This window comes from Monodelphis domestica, chromosome 3 (genome assembly GCF_027887165.1).
Source record: "Monodelphis domestica isolate mMonDom1 chromosome 3, mMonDom1.pri, whole genome shotgun sequence".
Lineage (NCBI taxonomy): Eukaryota > Metazoa > Chordata > Mammalia > Didelphimorphia > Didelphidae > Monodelphis > Monodelphis domestica.
The window spans coordinates 272,440,740-272,463,371 of NC_077229.1; the positions used below are offsets into that span (position 1 = coordinate 272,440,740).

At 38.6% G+C, this 22,632-nt stretch overlaps 1 protein-coding gene across 7 annotated transcripts in view; it reads left to right on the plus strand.

Annotated features, from left to right (window-relative positions):
• Positions 1-22,632, plus strand: part of GREB1L (GREB1 like retinoic acid receptor coactivator) — a 350,508-nt gene that overhangs the window by 276,867 nt on the left and 51,009 nt on the right. For all 7 annotated transcript variants that reach the window (XM_056823781.1, XM_016431665.2, XM_016431666.2 and 4 more), the window contains 6 exons: positions 367-693; positions 1,343-1,471; positions 1,791-1,925; positions 5,947-6,144; positions 16,957-17,137; positions 19,803-19,995. In XM_056823781.1, the coding sequence (XP_056679759.1) occupies positions 367-693; positions 1,343-1,471; positions 1,791-1,925; positions 5,947-6,144; positions 16,957-17,137; positions 19,803-19,995 (1,163 nt within the window). The remainder of the gene's footprint in view (positions 1-366; positions 694-1,342; positions 1,472-1,790; positions 1,926-5,946; positions 6,145-16,956; positions 17,138-19,802; positions 19,996-22,632) is intronic.

Below are 22,632 nucleotides of genomic sequence, written 5' to 3' on the forward strand. Positions count from 1 at the left end.
CCTTCTCCTGTTTAAATTGCCTTTTGTTAACTGTTGGATGACCTATAAGTGCCTCATTTTTGGTCCAATATTGAACCTGAACTATCAGGGAACTGGCCTGAGACAGACAACCCATGACAAGAAGATTGGGCAAGATGACAAATAAAATCCATTTTAACTCTAAATTTATGAGCCTGTGGTCTCTCTCTATCTCTGTCTGTCTCTCTGTCTCTGTCTCTCCCTCTCTCTGTCTCTCTCTCTCTCTGTCTCTCTCTCTCTCTCTCTCTGTCTGTCTGTGTGTATGTGTGTGTCTCTGTCTGTCTGTCTGTCTCTCTTTTAATTTGATGGGCAGACTTTTGATTCCAAGTGTGATTCTCTTCAATTTAGGTCCTGATCAGATACCTCTCAGGGAAGAATTTGAGCAGATCATGCTGAAAGCTATGCAGGAATTTACTCTGAGAGAGAGATCCTTGCAATTGAGTGCTCAGTGTATCTCTGTGTCGCCAGGTCAACTCCCCTGGCTTGCTAGACTAATTGCCAGTGTATCTCAAGACTTGGTTCATGTGATTGTCACCCAGAATTCTCTGGCTGAGGGCATTTCAGAGACACTGAGAACTCTCAGTGAAGTGAGACACCAACAAAGACTTCCAGACTACGTAGTGGCAATCTGTGCATCAAAGATCAGAGGAAATGAATTTTGTGTGGTGGTCCTAGGTGAGTAACTTTATCAATATGACACTGACATGGTATAATAGCATCTCTTGCTGAGTGACCTAACTGACTCTCTCCCTGCTTATTCTGTACATTTATTTCCTTCTTGGGAATAATTTTCTATTTCCATTGGTTCCCATAGGGTGTTTTCTGACCTAATCTAGAAAGACATCCCTTCTGGGATAAAACATAAAACTTAGTATTCACGGCCAGTCACAGCTTAGAACCCCATCCTGCCTTTCTAGCCTTCTCACATTTTACTATCTACCACACATTGTATTGTCCAGGTTTTAAATTTACTATTACTATTATTATTATATAACATATATTATTATGTAGATATATTAAATATCTCTATGTAAATGCCAGAAAAGGTAGGGGAGGGGGAACCTTTGTGAAGCCATTCATGGAGTTTCAAAAACTCTTATTTTTCTTCACTGTCATCTTTTACCTCCCCCATGAATGTAACCCTGCCAAAACAACTCGGAACTGAAAGCTACCCACCTGGGTTGAATCAAGGCACAAAGAAGCATTTATGAAACACTCGCTCTATGCCAAGCACTATGAAATGGGTTGGTAAAAGTATGCGCCCAGGAGCTTCATCAGACAGTCTGCCATAGTAATTCATTTTTCTTGTCTCTCTCTCCTCCAGGTCAGTATCAGTCCAGAGCCTTGGCAGAGAGCATGCTTACCACAAGTGAGTTTTTAAAAGAAATTAGTTATGAGCTCATCACAGGAAAGGTCAGTTTCCTGGCATCCCATTTCAAAAACACATCGTTAGGTAAGTGGATACATAAGCCAGCAACCCTCCTAGTAAAATGCTGCATGACTCCTTAATGTTCTGTTATAACCTATCCATGAGACTTGGGCTTTCTTTACTGATCCTATAGGTTCATAGCGTCCACTTCTTAGCATTTTGTTCATGGCCTTGCAAGGAAACTACCACAGAGGCAGCCAGTCGTGACTCCTTGTCAAACAAAGACAGAATACTGTCAGTCAATTCTGAGTGCCAGCTCCAACTAGCATAACTCTTGTCGCCCTGGTTTGGGGATACATCATTCCTTATAACACTCTTCTCTCTGTCATCATTTCTTTAACAGGTGATGATCTAGATAAATTGCTGGAAAAAATGCAGCAGAGAAGAGGGGACAATGTGGTCACCCCTTTCAATGGTGACGTTAACGAATGTGTATCATCTCAGGAGGCAGCTGCCATGATTCCTACACAAAACCTGGGTAATGTTTCTTCAAACTAGACATGTGGAAATAAGATCTTAATAAAGATGAGGTCAATTCTGAGTCCCACTAAGTTAGTTCCAAAGACTCTTCTTCCAATCCATCCCATCATGGTATAATAGAAAGACCATTGGACTGAGAGTCAGGAGATTTGGGTTCAAATCCTAACTGTGATACTTAAGTATCTGAGTGACCTGGACAAGTCAGTTAGTCCCTCTGAGCCTCAGTTTTCTTATCTGTTAAATGGTGATACTAGTAGTCATAATATATACCTCTCAGAAGTATTATGAGGAAAATATATAAGCTAAATGGTATATAACTTGGTGTGTTTGTTATTTTTTTGTTTTCAGGGGATGGATATGGACCTGTGATCAGATAATTTTATTTTTATTTATGATGCTATAGGTTTATTTTTTAGCAGCAGAATCATGTGGCAGAGGGTTGGCACATAGGAAAAGTACCAGGCTGAAGAGTTTGTGGATCACCAACCCTCTGTTACAATCAGTGTAGTGTTCTAGATTGATGAGTTCCTAGAATTTTTAAAAATCATAACAAAACAAGAATAAGACTTTCAGGGGGCAGCTGGGTAGCTCAGTGGATTGAGAGTCAGGCTTAGAGATGGGAGATCCTAGGTTCAAGTCTGGTCTCAGACACTTCCCAGCTATGTGACCCTGGGCAAGTCACTTAACCCCCATTGCCTAGCCCTTACCTCTCTTCTGCCTTGGAGCCAATTACACAGTATTGACTCCAAGACGGAAGGTAAGGGTTTAATAAATACATAGATAAATAAAAAAAGAAGAGGACTTTCATTTTATCTTTTTTTTTTTTTGAGAGACTTCAGTTGAACTCAGTGCTCTTTCCTTAGTTCTGGGTTATGTAGCTATGTTTGGGCTAGTGCCTTTCAGGAGGATGCCTAAACAAGGTCTGTGCTTCCTAGAGCACTCTGCTGTCATGTACTTTGTTGGCCTTTGGTGCCCTCTTCCACACCTCCTAGAATAAGACTTAAATTGGAAGAAACCTCTTTTGTGAGATACAGCAGCAAAATCTGCGTGTCTTCTGTCTCATGCAAGCCATGAGAGACTTACTGAGCAAATTGTTCTCAAGTACAGTGAGTTAAAAGCTTCCAGGTTGAAGCTTCAGGAGCCTGGAGGAAGTGGAAGAAAGAAGCTCCAAGAAGAAAAATGCTGCTAGGTGGATTGAACCCAGGTGTCCAGGACTCCAGACCTGGTGCTATGTCTATTGTGCCACCTAGCTGCCTTCTAATGGGGAGAGAACATGTAAACAATTATGTACACGGCCAATAAGGTTTAGGGTATAAATTCCTAACCACCCCCAAGCTGTTTTTGGAAGAAAAGAACAAAAGAAGGAACAAACAAGAAGCCAGTCTAGGAAAGTTGTTTGAGAAGACCTGAGTGATCATTACAAGGAAAAGTGATCTTGGACCTCTTCCTTGCTCATACCTTGAGATGATTCCCCATTAATGCCAAGACATTTTTGCCAACTGTGAGTAGAGGAGTTGTTGTTTGTACATTCCAGTCAGTGTCTGACTCTTCATAACCTCATTTGGAATTTTCTTGGCAAAGATACTGGAATGATTTGCCATTTCCTTCTCCAGCTCAGTTTACAGATAAGAAACCAAGTCCAACAGGTTAAATGAGTAGAATGTTAAGCATCTATCCTATTGGAGAGAAGGCATAGATATCAATCCTTTAAGATATTCTTATATTTTCTAAAATTGCCCAAATCCACTAAATCCTACCTATCTCAAGTTCTCTTAATGCACATTAATATTTTTGTGCTTCTCCAAGAAAAGACCCACAAAAGAAATAGATCTTTTAAGTCAGAAGACAAATAGTAATTTTGTGCTTTATTATCAACATTAGATGTTGTTACAGCATTATGCTGCTGGTAATAGAGTGTTGGCCCTGGGCTTTCCTAGTAGTCAGTAAAAGGGTAACAAGCCCCCCTGGAAGAAGTCCCCTGATATCCAGGGATAGTTGTTTTTTAAATTGACTTGCCTTTGGATTTGATTCCATAAAACATTGAAGTGTCAATTATTTGGACAATTACAAGTATTACCTCCATAAAGCTTTCCCACCTGAAACGCAGCTCTTTGAAAAAGCAGTTTCACAGGTAACTAGATAGCACAGCACAGCAGATGGAGTACCAAGCCTGGAGTTGGGAGAACTTGAGTTCCAATCTGATCTCAAAGACTTCCTAACTGAGTGATCCTTGGCAAATCACTTAACCCCAGTTGCCTAGCCCTTTTTCATTCTGTCATAGATTTGATATTAAGACAGAAAGTAAGGGTAGAGACAGACAGACAGACAGACAGAGACAGAAAGAGAGACAGAGAGAGACAGAGAAAGAGAGAAAGAAAGAGAGTCGTTTGGGGGTTTTTTGGTTTTGTTTTGTTTTGGCTTATTTTTCTTTCTACTCCTGGTGACCCTAACCAATTACAGCGAGTCCTGCTTCTGTCACTGACGTGCCTGAACACCCAAAAAAGCATTAGGTGATATTGTTTTTCAAATAAGTTACTTATTCAGGGACCTGCCAGCTATGCAGGGTAGGTAGGGGTCAGATAAGTTCAGAAAGTGTAAGCATTAAAATCTTAGTAGAACAATCTAGAGGCTTTAGGTCACCATCTATTTGCAAAATTGCAACACCATTGAAATAAAAATGAGGTTGGTGTCTCAGTAACCTTAGTCCTAATAACCTATATCAGACCACAAAGGAAGGGATTTCCATGAGTGTCATCTCGGACTAGTAAGGCATGAAGAAGAGTATTTGTTGGGCAATATAGTTCAGGAAAATTCAGTGTAATACAAGGCTACATGGTCCTTCAAATTTCTCCCCAGGCATATAAGCATTTCATTTTTAAATAGCTCAAATTATCTTTTTATTGATCAACAAAAGATACACCTATGAGCCAAGAGCCATTTTGCTCTGGGACCTAAGATCCCTATCACAGATCTGCCATGGGTATTACTACTGTTCCTAAAGAAATTCAACTCTTCCCATGGTTATATGCTATGAATTTTACCAATCTTCCTAAAGAAATTCTGCTCTTGTCCTTATTAGATCTCTCCTACTTCTGTTGTAGAGATTACTGGATGATAATTAAGGAGAGTCAGTATTTTAAGGTAATGCATGGTCATTCCTTAGTAATAGTTGATATAACCAGTCATTCCGCAAACATTTATTAAGAGTTTAAGTCTGCCAGATATTGTGCTAAATACTGAGAATATTAAAAATGTTCCTTTTCAAAAAGCCTCTGCCCTCAAGGTGCATTTTTTTCACCTTTATTTTTTTTCTTTTTTACTCTGACCTTCCATCTTAGAATCAGTACTAAGTATTGTTTCCAAGGCAGAAGAGGGGTTAAGGGCTAGGCAATGGGGGTTAAGTGACTTGCCCAGGGTCATACAGCTGGGAAGTGTCTAAGGTCAGATTTGGACCCAAGACCTCCCGAGGTCTCTAGGCCTGGCTCTCAATCCACTGAGCCACCTAGGTGTCCCCCTTTACTTTCTTTATTAGTAACAACTCTACGTAAAAAAGGGCAAGAGCTAAGCAAATGGGGTTAAGTGACTTGTCCGGAGTCACACAGCTAGGAAGTGTCGGAGGCCACACAGGTCTTCTGGACTCCAGGCCTCGTGCTCTGTCCACTGTGCCACCCAGCTGCTTTCATACCTTCTAATGAGGAAGAGAACATGTGAACAATTGGGGACTCAACCAATAGACATTTATTAGGCTCCTGCTTTGTTCAGGCACTATGCTAAGAGCTGAAGATACAAAGACAAAAGGTAGTCCTTTCCCTCGAGGAGCCCCAGTTTTCTAAAAATATTAGGACAGCCCAGCTTCAGAAAAAGGTCACCTGCATCAGAAAGTGGTAATTCCAGCAAAATGGAGCACTTTTCTGCTCCCCTGTAAGTGTGGTGGATCTGGAAACATTGCAGAATGCTTTGCTAACTGCCACTATCAAGGCAAATTAATCCTGTCCTTATGACTTTTTGTTTCATTTTAGATGTAGATAATGACACCTTCCAAATTTATCAACCACAGCTCACAGTTGCCAGAAAACTCTTATCTCAGGTGTGTGCCATAGCAGACAGCGGAAACCAAAGTCTGGATCTGGGCCACTTCAGCAAGGTGGATTTTATCATTATAGTCCCACGTTCAGAAGTTCTAGTCCAACAAACTCTCCAACGAATTCGACAATCAGGTAAGTTGGAAGCGCGTTCAAGAGGAGCCCTCACAGCCAGGCAACCTTAGAGAGAAGCCCTCTTTCCCCTCCTTTTCCAGTGCACGTGTTCAGAGGCCAATTGCATCATGGTGGTCATGGTGACAAAAATACTTGGAATTTTCATGACTTTTTCCATCAAAGGTCTGCCATTTTTTTTTCTTTTGGGGATCTGTATGTGTATGTTGTTTACAGTTCAGCCTGTTTATTTGGAAAGTAAACATGGTAATTAACCTGAGTTAACCAACTACGAATGGGATATTTATTATTTGAGTTAATTGGATACTCCCACAACCACTAGCTAATTGAGAGATAACTGCACTCTCCCCCACCAGCTAATTGAGAGATAATTATGCAGTGAAACTTCTTGGGGCAAAGATGGATCTGCAGAGAATAGAGGGTTCTCTGCCACTGAGTTTCTAGAAAAATCTGTATAGGTGGCTTTGCATAATTGCATCTAAAAAATGAATAAGTGCTTTGAGAACCAAGGAGTTCTCAGCATGCTATAATAGACTTTAAGGAGTGTCATAGGGTTCAGCATTCAGATCCCAGCACTAGGGTTTCCTAGCTGTGTAAGCAAGCAGTTCTTTAAAACTCTCTGTGTGAGGGCAGCTAGGTGGCTCACTGAATTGAGAGCCAAGCCTAGAGACTAGAGGTCCTGGGTTCAAATGTGGCCTCAGATCCTTTCTAGCTTTGTGACCCTGGGCACTCACTTATTCCCAATTGCCTAGCCCTTACCACACTGCCTTGGAACAAAAGTTAAGCGTTTAAAAACAGAGATAAATTCTCTGAGCCTTAGGCTTTCTCCCAACCCCACCCCCCCAACCAAATGGGAATAATAGTCTGCCTACCCTCAGAGTTGGGAAGAAATTATTGGGTAAACTCTAAACTCTTTATAAAGACTAGTTGTTACTAAAATGACAGTTTTGGGACAACAAATAACCCACAAAACTTTTGCTTAATGAGAAAAATAACAAAAAAGAATTTGGGCTTTAAATCAAAATTGTTTAATTAATAAGTATGTATCTCCAGGCCTTAGTGATTTTTTAAAAAGACAAAAGTGAAAGTTTTTAATAGAAGATACAATATGTACACCTACAAATATAAACAAAATATGAACAAAATGAATGTAATAAATTAATTCTGTACTCAGAATCCAGAAGAATTCATTCGATAAATAACATTTATTAAGTTCTTAATGTGGGGCAGGCCCTATGGTAGATACATAGGAAATAAGAGGAGAAGCAGTCTCTCCCCTCTATGCATGCATCACATACTTCTCTACCAGGTAGGAGTTGGAAAGGTATGTTGGTAACTCATATTTATGTAGCATACTAAAGTTTACAAAGTGTTCACCACTGCCCAGGAATCTAATTAGCAAGGCAGCTGGATGGCCCAGTTGATGGAGAACTGGGCCTGGAGTCAGGAAGACTCATCTGCCTTAGTTCAAACTTGGCCTCAGACATTTACTAGCTTTATGACTGTGGGCAAGTCACTTTACCCTGTTTGCCTCAGTTTCCCCATCTGAAAAATGAATTGGAGAAGGAAATGGCAAACCAGTATCTTTGCCCAAAAAAACCCAAATGAGGTCACAAAGATTGGGCAGGACTGAAAAATGACTGAACAACTACAAAATCCTGTAAGGAGGTAGTAAAAGATTTAGTATCCCCATTTAAAAGATTAGGAAAATGACATCAGGAAGGTTGCAAGTTGGGAGTGGGGAGAGAAACTAGCCCCATCACTCCTTCTTGACTTAATAGGAATGGAAGCCTTAGGGGTGATCTCCCAACAAAGTGTTTTTCATGCCAGCCCTCCCAAAGATAGGCATTGGCCTCCCCTGGTTGGGGCCCAGAAAGAAATTATCTAATCTCTAAAATGGGAATAGCATGTGGGGAGGCAGTAGGATGTCTCTAGGATTATAAGTACCCCCAACCTTCAAATCTATTAATAGGTTCCTTCATTGGATCTAACATTTTGCAGATCTGACATCTGCTTTTAAAAGTTTTCTACTTACTCTCAGCATATCTTTCCAAACATTCCTGACAATTACTGAAAATCAGTGTGCTCTTATTATTTTAAAGTCTCTTTTTACCTGTAAGCCCTTAAAAAATCAGGCATTTGTTCATACATATATTCATGAAATCAGGCAAATATTTGAATTTAAAGGGAAGACAAAAAGCTAAAATCTAGATTGCTTTTTATCTTCCATAGCATATTACATGTAAGAAGAATTGGGGCAGAGAAGGGAAGATTTTAAAATTCTGGAATATAAAATACTTTCAAAAAAATATATCCCAGAAGTCAGAACCTTTTTTCTGCTGATAAACATGCAATGTGAAGAATTGAGAAAGAGATTCCATTGTTTTTTTCACAGTTGGGCATCAAAGAACTTCGTGGTCCATATCAGCCTTATTTTAGTTGCAGAAAGGAAGAGGGAAAGATTTGAAACTCTTCTCATATTTATGGCTGATTAGCCCCTTCTATTGATGGACACTGGTTGACTTTTTTTCTCTTCATTATTTTTGCTCTAATCCCTCATGGGTGACTTCTTGGATTCATTCCCCTCTTAAGTCTCAGAGATGGGGAAGAATTAAAGTTGTTATTTGTAGTTATTAAAGGACAGAATCTCTCTAAGAATAGAGAATTCTTTTTTCTTTGCTTTTCAGTAAAAGAGATCAGCCTTTTCCACATCACTTTATCCAAAAGTCATGACAAGTGAAAGTAAAGAATTGGCATTTTTGGCTAGATCATTCTGGTTCATAATGGGAATGTATCTGAACAGTTTTCTTTTGTAACATGACTTAAGTAGAAAATTACAAAAAGGGAAATGTGAAACTAAGAGGGTGTTATATACAGTTGCAGAATTAATGTTTGAAGAATAACTTGTAAACATCCACCTCCAGAGAAAAAACTGACAAATAGAAACTCAAACGACATAGTTTATCTATACCTATTTGGTTTTTGTCAAGCCATGCTCTCTCTTGTTTGGAGAGGGGAGGTAGAGAGGCAGATAGCTGAGAATTTTAATGGAGTCAACAAAAGTAATTTGATTTAGGATCTAGGGCATGTTGGATGGCTTTGGTTCCTTCAGCAGGCAGTCTTCCTCTGTAGCACAAACTGATATTGTTCAGTTATTGAATCTAATGGGCACAAGACACTGAGGAGACAAAGACAAAAATGAGAGGAAATCACATTATGATGATGGAGATGGAAGACGCAACATGCACATTGATGAGTCAATGCAAGGTCATTTGAAGAAAATATATATTAACAGGAGTTTAGTACCCAGGTGGGGAAGGATAAGTAAAGTTTTCTGGTAGGAGATAGTGAGGGCAGTAGGTGGATGGAATGCTGGATCTAAAGTCAGGAAGAATCATCTTCAAAAACAACCTGAGATATTTACTTGATGTGTAACCTTGAGCAAGTCACTTAATCCCATTTGCCTCAATTTCCTTTATCTATACAATGAGATGGAGAAAGAAATGGCAAATCACTCTAGCATCTTTGCCCAAAAAAACTCCAAATAGGGTCATGAAGCTGAGTCAGGGGCGAATGAACAACAAATGCTCCTTACCAGGCACTGTGGTAAGCACTCTCCAATTATTGTCTTATTTGAGTCACACAACAACCCTGGGAGATGGGTACTACTGTCATTCTTGTTTTACAAATGAGGAAACTGAGTCAGGGTATGTCCCTGGGCCAGGGTCTTACAGTTAATGTGTCTGAAGAAGGATTTTGAATTCTGGTTGCTGGTAAAAGGAGCTATTTCATTAAGATTCTCCAAGTCTTTAGCTAACTACCCCTCTGGCAGCTGACCCCAGTCAGCATAATCAATTGGAAAAAGAACAGAATTGGGAGTTGCATGATCAAAGTCAAAATTCTATCAGTTATACCCTGTGTGACCTTAGGCAAAACACTTAACTTTAGGGGCTTCAGTTTCCTCATTTTTCCTGTAAAAACAGAAGTTGTAGACTTGTGACCTCTACATTCCCACCCAAACCTAGAACTATGATGTAATAATACACTGAATTTTAACGATGATTGGTCAAGAGTGGAGGTCCTCAATCTTCCTCGTAGAATGGGTCCTTTGGCAATCTATGCACCCCTTTTCAGAATTTATGCACCCCTTTTCAGAATTATTTTTAAAATGCTTAACACACATAATATTACCAAAAACCCAAGATGATATTGAAATAGTTATCACTGTGTCCAGACCCCAGGTTAAGAACCTTTGGTATATTGTAAAATGCCTTAGAAGGCTTACTCTATAGAAGTGCTCTATTATCTCTGCTATCAAAATATGAGATTTAGAATAAAACATTTAGTTAAGAATAGCCTTGAAACTATCTTTCCTACAGACAAAGTTTCAAGGTTAGTCTCCTCTGAACATCTTTGTGTCGTTGAAAGACTGGCAGAGGGGCAACTAGGTGACTTAATGGACAGAAAGCCTGATCTGGAGATGGGAGGTTCTGGTTCAAATCTGGCCTCAGATACTTCCTAGCTGTGTGACCCTGGACAAGTCATTTAACCTGAATTGCTCAGCCCTTATTACTCTTCTACCTTAGAACCAATGTTTAATATTGATTCCATGAGAGAAGGTAAGGGCTTAAAAACATAAAACTGACCTTGAAATGAAACTATAATAGGATACTCAGCACTTCTCATGATCACTCATTATATATACTCCTTAGAAAAAAAATGTTCTTTTACCTATCTGTCCTTAACTCTCTTCTCTGGAACTAGACCTGAGGCCTAATTACTGGCCAGTCCTTCCTCTGTGCCTTGAATTTGAAACTGATCCCTGACACTGGAACATGATAGTCACCACCCAATCTCTATTGATGGTCCAAATTTCATCCAGTGCTTATTTCTAGCAGTCCCTTTTCTTCTATGTAATTAACTGCTATTCTCCTGTATGTACTGATGACAAGTTCATATGCCCTTCTTTCTTGATGCTGTTTCTATCTCTTACCTTGTATTTCACTGTATGCTGGAAATTTATGGATATGTTATGTTTTATAATTTAAATAATGCTCAGTTAAGCATTTACTGAGTATCTAAGGCATGCCTACTATGTTTTCCCAAGGAGCTTACGGTCTGGAGGGGCAATGTATAGGTTTTTAAAAAAATAATCTTTTTATTTTTAAAATTTTCCATTAATAATTTATTTTTTCAAATTATATATATAACAAATTTTAACATTTGTTTTTATAAAATTTGAGTCCCAAATTTTCTCTCTCCCTTCTCATACCCCTCTGTGAGATGGTGTAATATATTTTTTCCAATTATGTATAAAAACCTCCTTCCTTATCCCACTCCCTGAGATGACTATTTATTTTTTGCAATTACACATAAAAACAATTTTTAACATTCTTTTCTAAAATGTTGAGTTCCAAATTCTCTTCCTCCCTCCCACCTAACCCTCCTTCTGGTGATAGTAAATCATTTGATAGAGGTTATACATGAGTGATAGGATCACAGAGTTAGAGCTGAAAGGGGATCTCAGAAGCTGTCAGATTCAAACCCCTCACTGTATAGATCAGACATTAAGCGACTTGCCCACGTAAGTGTCTTTCAAACCCAGACCTTTTTTTACTTTAAGGCAAGGACTCTTCCAATGTCCATATATAAGTATATGCAAAATAAATACAGAATTAAATACAATGTAGTTTTAGGGTGGAGGGCAACCAGAAATGGAGAAAACAGATCAAGAAAGGTTTCATGTAAAAGGCAGTGTTTGAACTGAGTCCTGAAGGAAATAGGAAATTCTTTGAGACAGAGATGAGGAAAGAGAGTATTCTAGCCATGGGGGACATCAGGTGAAATTCTGAGGTGGAATTCTGTGTGTGTATGAAACAAGAAACCCAGTTTGACTAGAGAGTAGAGTGAGGGAAGAGAGTAAATATATAGAGGCTGAAAAGGTAGATTGGGATCAGGTTGAAAGGGCTTTCAAAGCCAAACAGAAGAGTTTATATTTTATCCTAGAGGCAATGTTCAGTTGTTTTCAGTAGTGTCCAACTCCTTTTCTTTTTTTTTTTTAAACCCTTACCTTCCGTCTTGGAGTCAATACAGTGTATTGGCTCCAAAGCAGAAAAGTGGTAAGGGCTAGGCAATGGGGGTTAAGTGACTTGCCCAGGGTCACACAGTTGGGAAGTGGCTGAGGTCAAATTTGAACCCAGGACCTCCCGTCTCTAGGCCTGGCTCTCAATCCACTGAGCCACCTAGATGCCCCCAATCTGGAGTTTTCTTGGCAAAGATACTGGAGTGGTTTTCCATTTCCTTCTCTAACTCATTTGACAGATGAAGAAACTGAGGCAAATAGGGCTAAGTGATTTTCTCAGGGTCACAAAGCTAATAAGTGGCTGAGGCTGGATCTGAACTCAAAGGTGAGTCTTTCTGATTCCATGTCCAGTGTTCTATCCATTAGGCTACCCAGCTGTCCTATATATAAATATACTCTTCCTGTCTGTCTGTCTGTCTGTCTGTATAAGTAGACTCTCACTAAGAAAGCCAGGAAATAAAGAGCTAAGATGTGGCTCCTTCCTACAAGGAATTTACAATCATCTGAACCTGAGGTATCAAACTCAACCTTCTGGCCATTGTAGCCTACAAAAATTCCCAAATGCAGCCGAACCAGATTAAAATGTAATTGGGAAATGTTTAACAAAATAAATAAAAATACAGTGCAACATTGTTGTTCAGTCTGGTCTAATTCTTGGTGACCCCATTTGGGGTTTTCTTGGCAAAGATATTGGAGTGTTGCTATTTCCTTCTCTGATTCATTTTACAGATGAAGACACTGAGGTGAACAGGGTTAAGTGACTTGATCAAGGTCATACAGCTATTAAGAGTCTCAAGGACAGATTTGAACTCACAAAGATGAGTCTTCTTTACTCCAGATGGACATTTTATCCACTATGCCACATAGCTGCCCTACAATATAACACAGACAATGTTAATTTGTGGTTTTCTAAGTCAAGTTTCAGTCTACAGGGATTGATTTCTTCTTTTTTTTAAACCCTTACTTTCTGTCTTGGTATCAGCAGGAGAGCAATAAGGGCTAGGTAATCAGGGTTAAGTGACTTGCACAGGTAGGAAATATTTAAGGCCAGATTTGAACCCAGGTCCTCCTGACTATAGGCCTGGTGCTCTATCTACTGTGCTGAGATCCATTTCTATTTGTGTTTCTTACACCACTGATTTGGACCATATAAATAAAAATATCAAGTCTGCTCAATGTATCCAGCTAGAAGAAAATAGAAATCTTCCTGCTGCTGACTTCTATGAAGAAGGGCATCTCCGAAGAAGAGTCCAAGGACTATAATTATGGGATGCCCTGAGTGTTGGTGAATATCCAAGCAATGACTGGAGAGGGAGATTATTTTGGAAACTTGCGTTTGATTTTTGGTGTCTATTTTTCACCTTTCCCCCATAAAGTTAAAAATCAGTTAAGAAAAAAAATTAGAGAAGTCTATAAATAAAAGAAATAAAACAAAATTTTTTTTGCAAAAAAGTATTTTGCAACTCAGCTTTGCAGACTTCTTAATTTTGTGCAGCTGTGGTCTAACATTTATTCCGTAGAAGCTAAGTGGAACAGAAGATATAGAATGCTAGGCCTGGGGTCAAAAAGACCTGAGTTCAAATTTAGCTGCAGACACTTAGTAGCTGTGTAACCCTGGGCAAGTGACTTAACCCTGTTGGCCTAAGTTTCCTCATCTGTCAAATGAGCTAGAGAAGGAAATGGCAAACCACTTCAGTATCTCTGCCACAAAAAACCCCAAATGGGATCACAACTGAAATAACAACAGGTTTCTACCATTTAAAGCAATACATGTTATATATTTAATCTAGTCCAAGTCATCAGGGCAGAAATTATATAAAATTGGTCAAAAGTACCTGAAAAGATGACATTTCTAATCACCTTAGGTTGTAATTTGTTTTGGGCCTTCTCTGTCTATAATAATACTTTTGAATGATAAATATATTCCTTTCCTTTTTATGCCATTATAAAAATTTGAATTTGCAAAAAATATTAATAATAATCTGGATGGAGATTGAGATAGGGGCAAGCCATAGAGAATGTAACAAAAAACAAAAAGTCACTCAAAATCTGTTAGTCTGGATGGGTGGGGTCAATGGTGGTGTGGATTTGTTTTTTTGGGAATCGGTGTTTTAATAATTATATTCCACAGTTTTATGTTAAATGGTAAAACTAAGAACTTTTGAGGTCATTATAGCAGAAAAAATGTTGAATTGAAGATTCAAAAGAAATAGGGGCAACTCACAAACTCTATGCCTTAGCTTCTGCCTCTGTAGAAGGGGGATAATAATGTGGGTACCCCCTATTTCACAAGGTCATTATTAGCAGAACTATAACTGAGGCAAAGGAGAAGGGGGACCAAGACTTTGTCCAGGGTGCTGACATTTAGGAGGTGCATGTCCTCCCACTGTTAGTTACTGGCTTGCCATCTTTATTCCCCATTGTCCTTCACTGGTTATCCCTTTTTCCACAGCCCTGCTCTTCACTTTTCCTATCTCCCCCACTTCCTCATTGAGATTGCAAGTCCGGAGGCCTCTTCTCCCCTGACATTGCACTTGACCCTTGTGGGTCATCTTTTGTCACATTTCCACCACCTCAACAGAATAAATTTGCTCCAGGCAACAGAATTCTTAGTTAAATCTCTGCTTAGGAAGATCAAGAGATATACTTTATGAGATGCTTTATAAACCTTAAAGCACTATGTAGACGTCTGAAGTTAAATAAAGATTGTTGGGGAGGAAATTAATTCATTTTTCTCCAGAAAAGCAGCTACTAATATGTTGGGGGGCAGATTGTACTGGTGAAAGAAAATAATCATACAGTGAAATCACAGATTTTATGAAGATTAAAGGCACAATCATAAAATTTTTCTTTTTTTAAATTTTTCAGAAGTCATTCCAAAGCTGCAGGAACTCTAGGAAAAGGTCACTGGCTCCACCTGCCCCCCTCGGGAGTTACTCACTAAAGCTCAGGGTTATTTTTCTCTTTAACTTGGTCCTACGTGCCAGAGACCTCATGGGAGTTGAAAGGAATTTACTTACTCCAAATTACATATCAAAGAGGCTTGAGGAATTTCTTGCTGAAGGGCAATAAAATGGTCCTAAGGAAAGACTTTGACCCGAGGAGTCATTTTCTCTGCTGGATGGGTGGGGTTGTTATCCTGACTAACAAAAGAGCTGAAAGATGTGCTGATTAGCTCTAACCCTTGTCTTTCTTTTCTTCTCTCTCTTTTTTTGACCCAGGCTGTATCCCAAAAGAGATAACATTCCCTTTGAGTAAGAAGAAGCCCTAAGAGCTGAAGGCACTTCTGTAGATTGTAGTGGCTTAGGCTAAAGACTAGGGGCCTCAGGTTGGGTTAATAGCTTCCATTTACATTGGGCTTTAAGGTTGACCAATCCCTTTACAAATCTATCAATCCTTCAATCAACAATCATTTCTTAAGTGCCAAAGACAAGCCTGCACTGAGATTACAAGTTCATAGAATGAAGCAGTCCCTCCTGGCAAGGATTTTATATTCTATTGGGGGAAAGAACAATTGCACGTGTAAATACATAAAACACAAATATCATGTGAATAAATATATCGTGTTAACTAATGCTATAATTATCCCCATTTTCCAGATGAGAAAACTGAAATTCAATGAAGTTAAGTGACTTATGTACAGTTAGCTAGTACAGTATCTGAGTGGAGATTCAAAAACAAGTCATCCAGAATCTACCACTGACTCCTAGTATTATTAGCAGTTAACTACCTCTAACTAGAGTGAGTCTAGACTTGAATTCAAATTCAGCTGCAGATATTTACTAACAGTATGACTCTAGACAAGTCACTTCACCTCTAAATGAAGATAACAGTAGTACCTACCTTGCAAGATTGTTGTGAGACTCAAATAAGATATTTGTTAAGCATTTAGCACAGTGCTTAATCACTTTATTAATACTTATTCCCTTTTCTCTGTGGAGAAGAGGCAAGTGGAAGCTTCAAGGTAACCCTTGCTCTGCCTTGCTGCAATTACTCCCATGTTGGTGTCCTCTTTATAAGTTATTCTGTTTAGCTAAATAACTTACCAACTAGGGGCAGCCAGGCAGTTCAGTGAATAAAGAGCCAGGCTTAAAGATGAGAAGTTCTGGGTTCAAATTTGGCCTCAAACACTTCCTAACCATGTGACTTTAACTGTCACTGAACCCCAGTGGCTCTTACTGCTCTTCTGTCTTGGATCTGATCCTTAATATTGATTCTAAGACAGAAGTTAAGGGTTTTGAAAAGAATAATCACCATCATCATTTCCCTGCTAGATTCAGAGAAGGGGAATTGTCATGGAGGAGGAGCAGCTCAAAGCAGAATTTTCCTCAGTGGACTTTAGTGGCTAAAGTGACAGCAGTCACCTTTATGCAAAAAGCATTTAATTAGACATGCTTTCAGTTCACATATCTTCAACTGCTCTTACAACCCTTCAAAGCTTCAAAACCAATTCCACTGCCAACTGCAGGAGGAGAGACAAGGGCACAAGAGGAGATGGAAGTTAAGCAGAGGAAAGAAAATCTTATTCTTACTCTTCAAACTTAAGATGGGGAACATGCACCAAGGAAAATGTTTTTACTCCAGGAATGTGTTTAACAATAAGGCCTGTTTTAACACTGCTTTACAGATCACAAATCGGCATTTAAAGATGTTTGTTTCTGCCGTTGATGTCGTTCTTTCTTTGTATTTATCCATGCAAATAAAAAAATACATTTTTTTTCCCCTTTGGACAGGTGTTCTTGTAGACTTGGGTCTGGAAGAAAATGGAACAGCTTATCAGAGAGCGGAGAAATACGTTGTTCGGCTAGACAATGAGATTCAAACCAAGTTTGAAGTTTTTATGAGAAGGGTCAAACAAAATCCGTACACGTTGTTTGTCTTGGTTCATGACAATTCCCATGTGGAGCTGACAAGGTGATTGCCTCAGAGTGAACAAGTAAAAAGCTACTTCTCTGGCAGGGGGTCATTGTGAATTAAGTAGTTTTCAAAAGATGGTGGTTAATCAAGGGGGCAAAGTAGCCTAGGGAATAGAGCACCAGATTTGGAGTCAGGAGGACTTGGGTTTGAATTTGAGCTGACATTTCCTAACCATGTGACCCTGGGCAAGTCATTTAACTTCAATTGCCTAGCCCTCACTGTTCTGTTAAGGATTTAAAAAAAATTTTTTTTAAGATGGTGGTTAAGAGAAAGAACCCAAGCCCCCTAACCTTTAGTACCTTCTCATATATTTTTGTTCTTTTTTTACTAATATTTATTTTTTAATGCAATTACATTTAAAAAAACCATTTTAACGTTCATATTCTTTAATTTTGAACCAAATTTTCATCCTCCTTTTCTCCCTTCCCTCTCCTTTCCCCAAGAAAGCAAGAAGTCTGATATAGATTTTACATATTTCATAGTGTAAAACATATTTCCATATTAGTACTTTTATGAAAGAGAACTTAAACAAAGGAAAGAGAAGTGAAGAAATAAAGTTGCATTTACTATCATTTTGATCTGCTTGACTCCACCAGTTCTTTCTCCGGAGGCAGATGGCATTTTTCATTATGGGACCTTGAGGACTGTCTTGGATCACTGTATTGCTAGGAATAGCTAAAGTTATTCATAAATGTTCATCCTCTGCTATGCTGTTACTGTGTACAAAGTTCTTCTGGTTCTGCTCACTCTACTCTGCATCAGTTCATGGAGGTCTTTCCAGGCCTTTCTCAAATCCTTCTCCTCATTTCTTATAGCACAGCTGCATTCCATCATCATCATGTACCACAACTAGTATAGCCAGTCCCCCAGTGATGCGTATCTCCTCAGCTTCTAATTCTTTGCCACCACGAAAAGAGCTGCTAGAAATATTTTTACACAAACAGGTCCTTTACCTATCCTTTTTTTTAAACATACTTTTGTTCTTTATCTTGTTGACAACTTTTTGAATTCTTATAATTTTCAAGGTAGTGGGGTCTGTAAGCATTTATGAAGTGCTACTTTGTGCCAGACACTGTACTAAATGCCATGGATACAAAGACTGGGAAAAACAGGCCCTACCTTTGAGAGGTTTACATTGTTGTTGTTTTTTTTAACACTTACCTTCTTTCTTTGTATTAGTTTTCAGACAGAAGAACAGCAGTCCAAGTTAAGAGACTTGCCCAGGGTCACACAGCTAGAAAGTGTCTGAGGTCAGATTTGAACCTAGGATTTCCTGACTCCTAGCTGCCCTTGCTCAGAGACTTACTTTTTAATGGGGGAGACAACATGTAGAAGAACACTTAGTTACATACAAAATGTATACAGACAATATGGAGTTAATCTCTAGGAGAAAACATTAGCTACTCAATATCCTTGGGAAAGACCACCTTCAAAATGTAGGATTTGAGCTGAATTTTTGAAGGAAACTAGAAAAACTGAGCTATATAAGGAAGGGGAGAGAACAAGCATTTATTGTGTCTGCTGTATACCAGGCACAGTGTTAAGTGCTTAATAAATAGCAAAGAGGTGGAAGTGCAAGAAGGCACACATACGCATGGAGGACAGTTAGGGATGCTACAGGAGGTAGAGTTCAATTGGAATAGTCAGAGATTCTTATTGATAATGATGTTGCTTTAAAATAGGAGCTGTTAACCTTTTATGTGGCATGGACTTTTTGCTAGAAGTCTGATAAAGTTTGTGGACTCCTCAGAAGAATGTTTTTAGATGCATAAAATAAAATACATAAGATTACAGAGGAAACCAATTATATTGGAAATCATTTATCAAAATATTTTAAGAACAAATTTACATATTCAGGTTAAGAAGCCCTTCTTAGGGCATCACAGAACTTGATAGTTCTTTCTCAGGTATAAAAAATAAGGGGGTTTTAGAAGAAGCAAGTATGGAGAAGGGAAATTGACAAAACTCCTTTCTTTTCATAGTCCTTTCCTCTTCTCTTTGAATCAGATGTTATTTTCATTTTTTAATTCTCTCCTGCCTCCCCCTCTCTCACACAAACAAAACCCATAATAAATATCTACAGTCAGGCAAAAAATTCATATATATTATATATGCATGTATGGATGTGTATGAATACATGTATATACACATTGTATATATTACACCTCCATATAAATATGCATCAGTCTATTCTCTTGAGTCCATTGTATCTTCCTCTGGAGGTGGACAACGTGCTTCATTGTGAGTCCTCTGGAATTGTGGTTAGTCACTGTGTTGATTAGTCAAGAGTTCCAAAGTCTTCCCTCATGTTTTCTTTCATTTCTTCCTCCTTTTTTCTTCTTCCTCTGAAAACCTATATCAAAACCTATATCTAAACCTCCTCCCCTTCTAAGCAAATTATATTGTTTTCAATTCTACCTCAATTAGAATGATCTTTATCTCTTCCTTTTTCTTGCATCTTTTCTTCTCTGTCTGTCTCTTTCTCCTTCTCTTCCAACTGCTCTTCTGCTCTCTTACCCATTGCTATCCTGTCCCTCTTGCTCTTTCTCTATCTCTCCCTGCCTCCCTTCCACCTTGCCCCCTTTCTCTCATCCATTCCTACATCTAATTTAATTAAAGGAGAAACATAAGATGCTAATTTTTAACCCTTGCTGGTTTTCAGTGTCATCTCCGGCTCTTTGTCCCATGGGGAGCCGAGCCACGGGTTGGCTGATAGAGTTATTAACTGCCGAGAAGTCCTCGAAGCCTTCAACCTCCTTGTGCTCCAAGTGAGCTCCTTCCCATATGCCCTGCAAACCCAACAGTCCAGAATAAGCTCTGCCAATGAGGTGCACTGGATACCGCTGGACAGTGTGGTAAGTTGGCTTTCTTCTACCTAAGATGAAGTTATCTTTGTAGGCTCTAGGCCTTCCCCTCAGAAGCTTGGAAGATCCTGTAATCATGTCTATTGTTTTTAAAGTACTGAAAATCTGACGATGAATGTAACTTTGGCCAACGGTTCCCTTGTTCTTAATAAGAGCTAGCATGAATATTTATGATGAACTGTGACTTTTCTCAACAATACAACCATCTAAAACAATCCTGAAGGGCACATGATTAAAAAAAAACAAAACAAAAGAAGAAGCCATCTGCTTCCAGATAAAGAATTGATAGAGTCTGAATACAAACTGAAAGCAAACTTTTTTCACTTTCTTTCCACAAAAGGATTAATATGGGAAAATGTTTTATATGATTGAACATATAAAATTTAGATCAGAGAAGGCAGCTGGGTGACTCAGTGGATTGAGAGCCAAGCCCAAAGACAGGAGGTCCTAGGTTCAAATTCAGCTCCAGACACTTCCTAGCTGTGTGACCCTAGGCAAGTCACTTAACCCCCATTGCCTATCCCTTACCACTCTTCTGCCTTGGAACCAATACACAGCGTTGATTCTAAGATGGAAAGAGGCCCAGACCAGAAAATGGGGGAGAAGAAAGGGAGGGAGAAAATTAAAGATTAAAAAAAATTAAGTTAAAAATTGTTTTTACATATAATTGGTGGAAAGTAAATAAATAAAAGATAGTGAAACTTTTAAAAAGGCCTTTTTCAATTCAGTTTTTAAAAATAGAATAGCTAGCATTTATATAGCATTTTAAGGTTTGCAAAGTGCTTAGCACTTTGGTCTCATTTTATCCATGTGAGGTATTGTTCCCATTTTACAGAGGAGAAAACAGGAACACAAGAAGGTTAAATAACTTTGTCCAGGGTCACAAAGCTCTTAAGTATCTCATGCTGGATTTGAACCCTTCTTTTTGACTCCCAGTCCACTGTGTATATCTACCACGCCACCTAGCTGCCAAGCATAATGAGGCTGTCAGCGGAAAATAAGATTTTTAAATTCCTAAACAATCTTTCGAAAAGTAGCAGCAATAATTACAATGTATTCAAGTGTCTACACTTGGAATATCACCTGCCTCTGAGTAGAGTTGCAAGGTACTATATAAACAGGAATCTTTGTGTTACTACACCAGAATATCCTTATTATTAAAAAAAAAAAAACACCCCAATAAGAGACCAGGGAGCTATGTTCTTTTTTGTGTCCTCTGACAGTTTTAAGATTTTGAAACTCTGTTACATTTTGAAAATCAAAGCCTTCTTTTTTTTTCCTCTTAAGTACTTCTATCCTATAATTTTCATTGAAATAGAAAGTCAGAGACATTCAAGAATATAGTCGTAGCATTTAAGAATGAAGATAACATTTTCTTATACTCCTTAGGCCTTATGCAAGTAAATCTTCCAGTCTCTCATGTCAGAAGTAAATGCCATAATATCTTAACATGCTATATGAAATGTAAAATATCAAAGCTAAACATTTCATCATCACCCTGTGATGTCATTAGTTCCTTCTAAACAAAGGGCAAACAACAGAGTTCCTTAAGGGCAAAGACTGTATTTTTGCCCTTTTTTTGAGGTATTCCTCCATGCTTAATAACACAGTGCCTAGCCCATAATAGGCATTTATTGACTCACTGATATAGCATTAAATAGCCCATTGGCTGGTCTCCAGGTGACAGATATTTTGGTCATGATAACCCATGAAACAAAGAAAAATTTTAAGTGGCTTTCAGTTCTAGTCAGACCATTATTATTCTTTTGCTGTGGTGTAAAGAGACTAAGAGAGATAATTACACAGCATTTAACCACACCACAGAACTGGAACTTTACAATTCACACTCTAAATGTGAGATTCTTGTCCAGGACACCTTTGATGAAGATATTAGTTGAGAACAAGGAAACTACCCAAAGCAATATTCAACAACAGACTACATCTTTACTATTTCACAACTAACAGAGAGAAAATATAAGTTCCCATTGTGCTAATTGTTCATCAATTGCAAGAAAAAAGGCTCAACAAAAGAATTCCTTACAGGCTTTTTTACAACAAAGTAATTCTCATCTAGAAATCATGTATGGGTTAAAAATTAATGGTTTGACTGAAATATATGAAAATTATAAATAATAATGATGATCGCCTATTCAAAGTCGAAATGACCTTTAATAGCTTTTATTTACAAAAGAGGTAGAAAGAGTGAAAGTAGAGAAATACAAAAGGTAGAGAAGATTTTTAGCCTATCTAACTAAACATTGCACTGGTACTCGACTCAGCCAGGACTTGTTGACCTTCAATTGGAATTAAACTCTCTCCAGAGGTCAGTAAAGGAAAGCCACCTATCCATTCACCCAAGTTCCCTTCAAGAGGCAGGCAGGTCAAATGATGACTGTAGCTGAGGGTGACTCTTGAGGCTGACTTTCTTCCTTGAAGCAACCTTCTTCTTGAAGCTAACTTCCTTCTTGGAGTTGACTTCTCCCTTCTTAAAGGTCAATTTCTCATCAAAATGGTTCATAGTTTCCTGATTGAACAGATTCTGAGGATGTTAAAAGGATCTTAAAAGAATTCACAAGTTTCTGACTGAGTTAAAAAAAAAAGGATGGAGCTCTCCAAGTATCTTGCTGA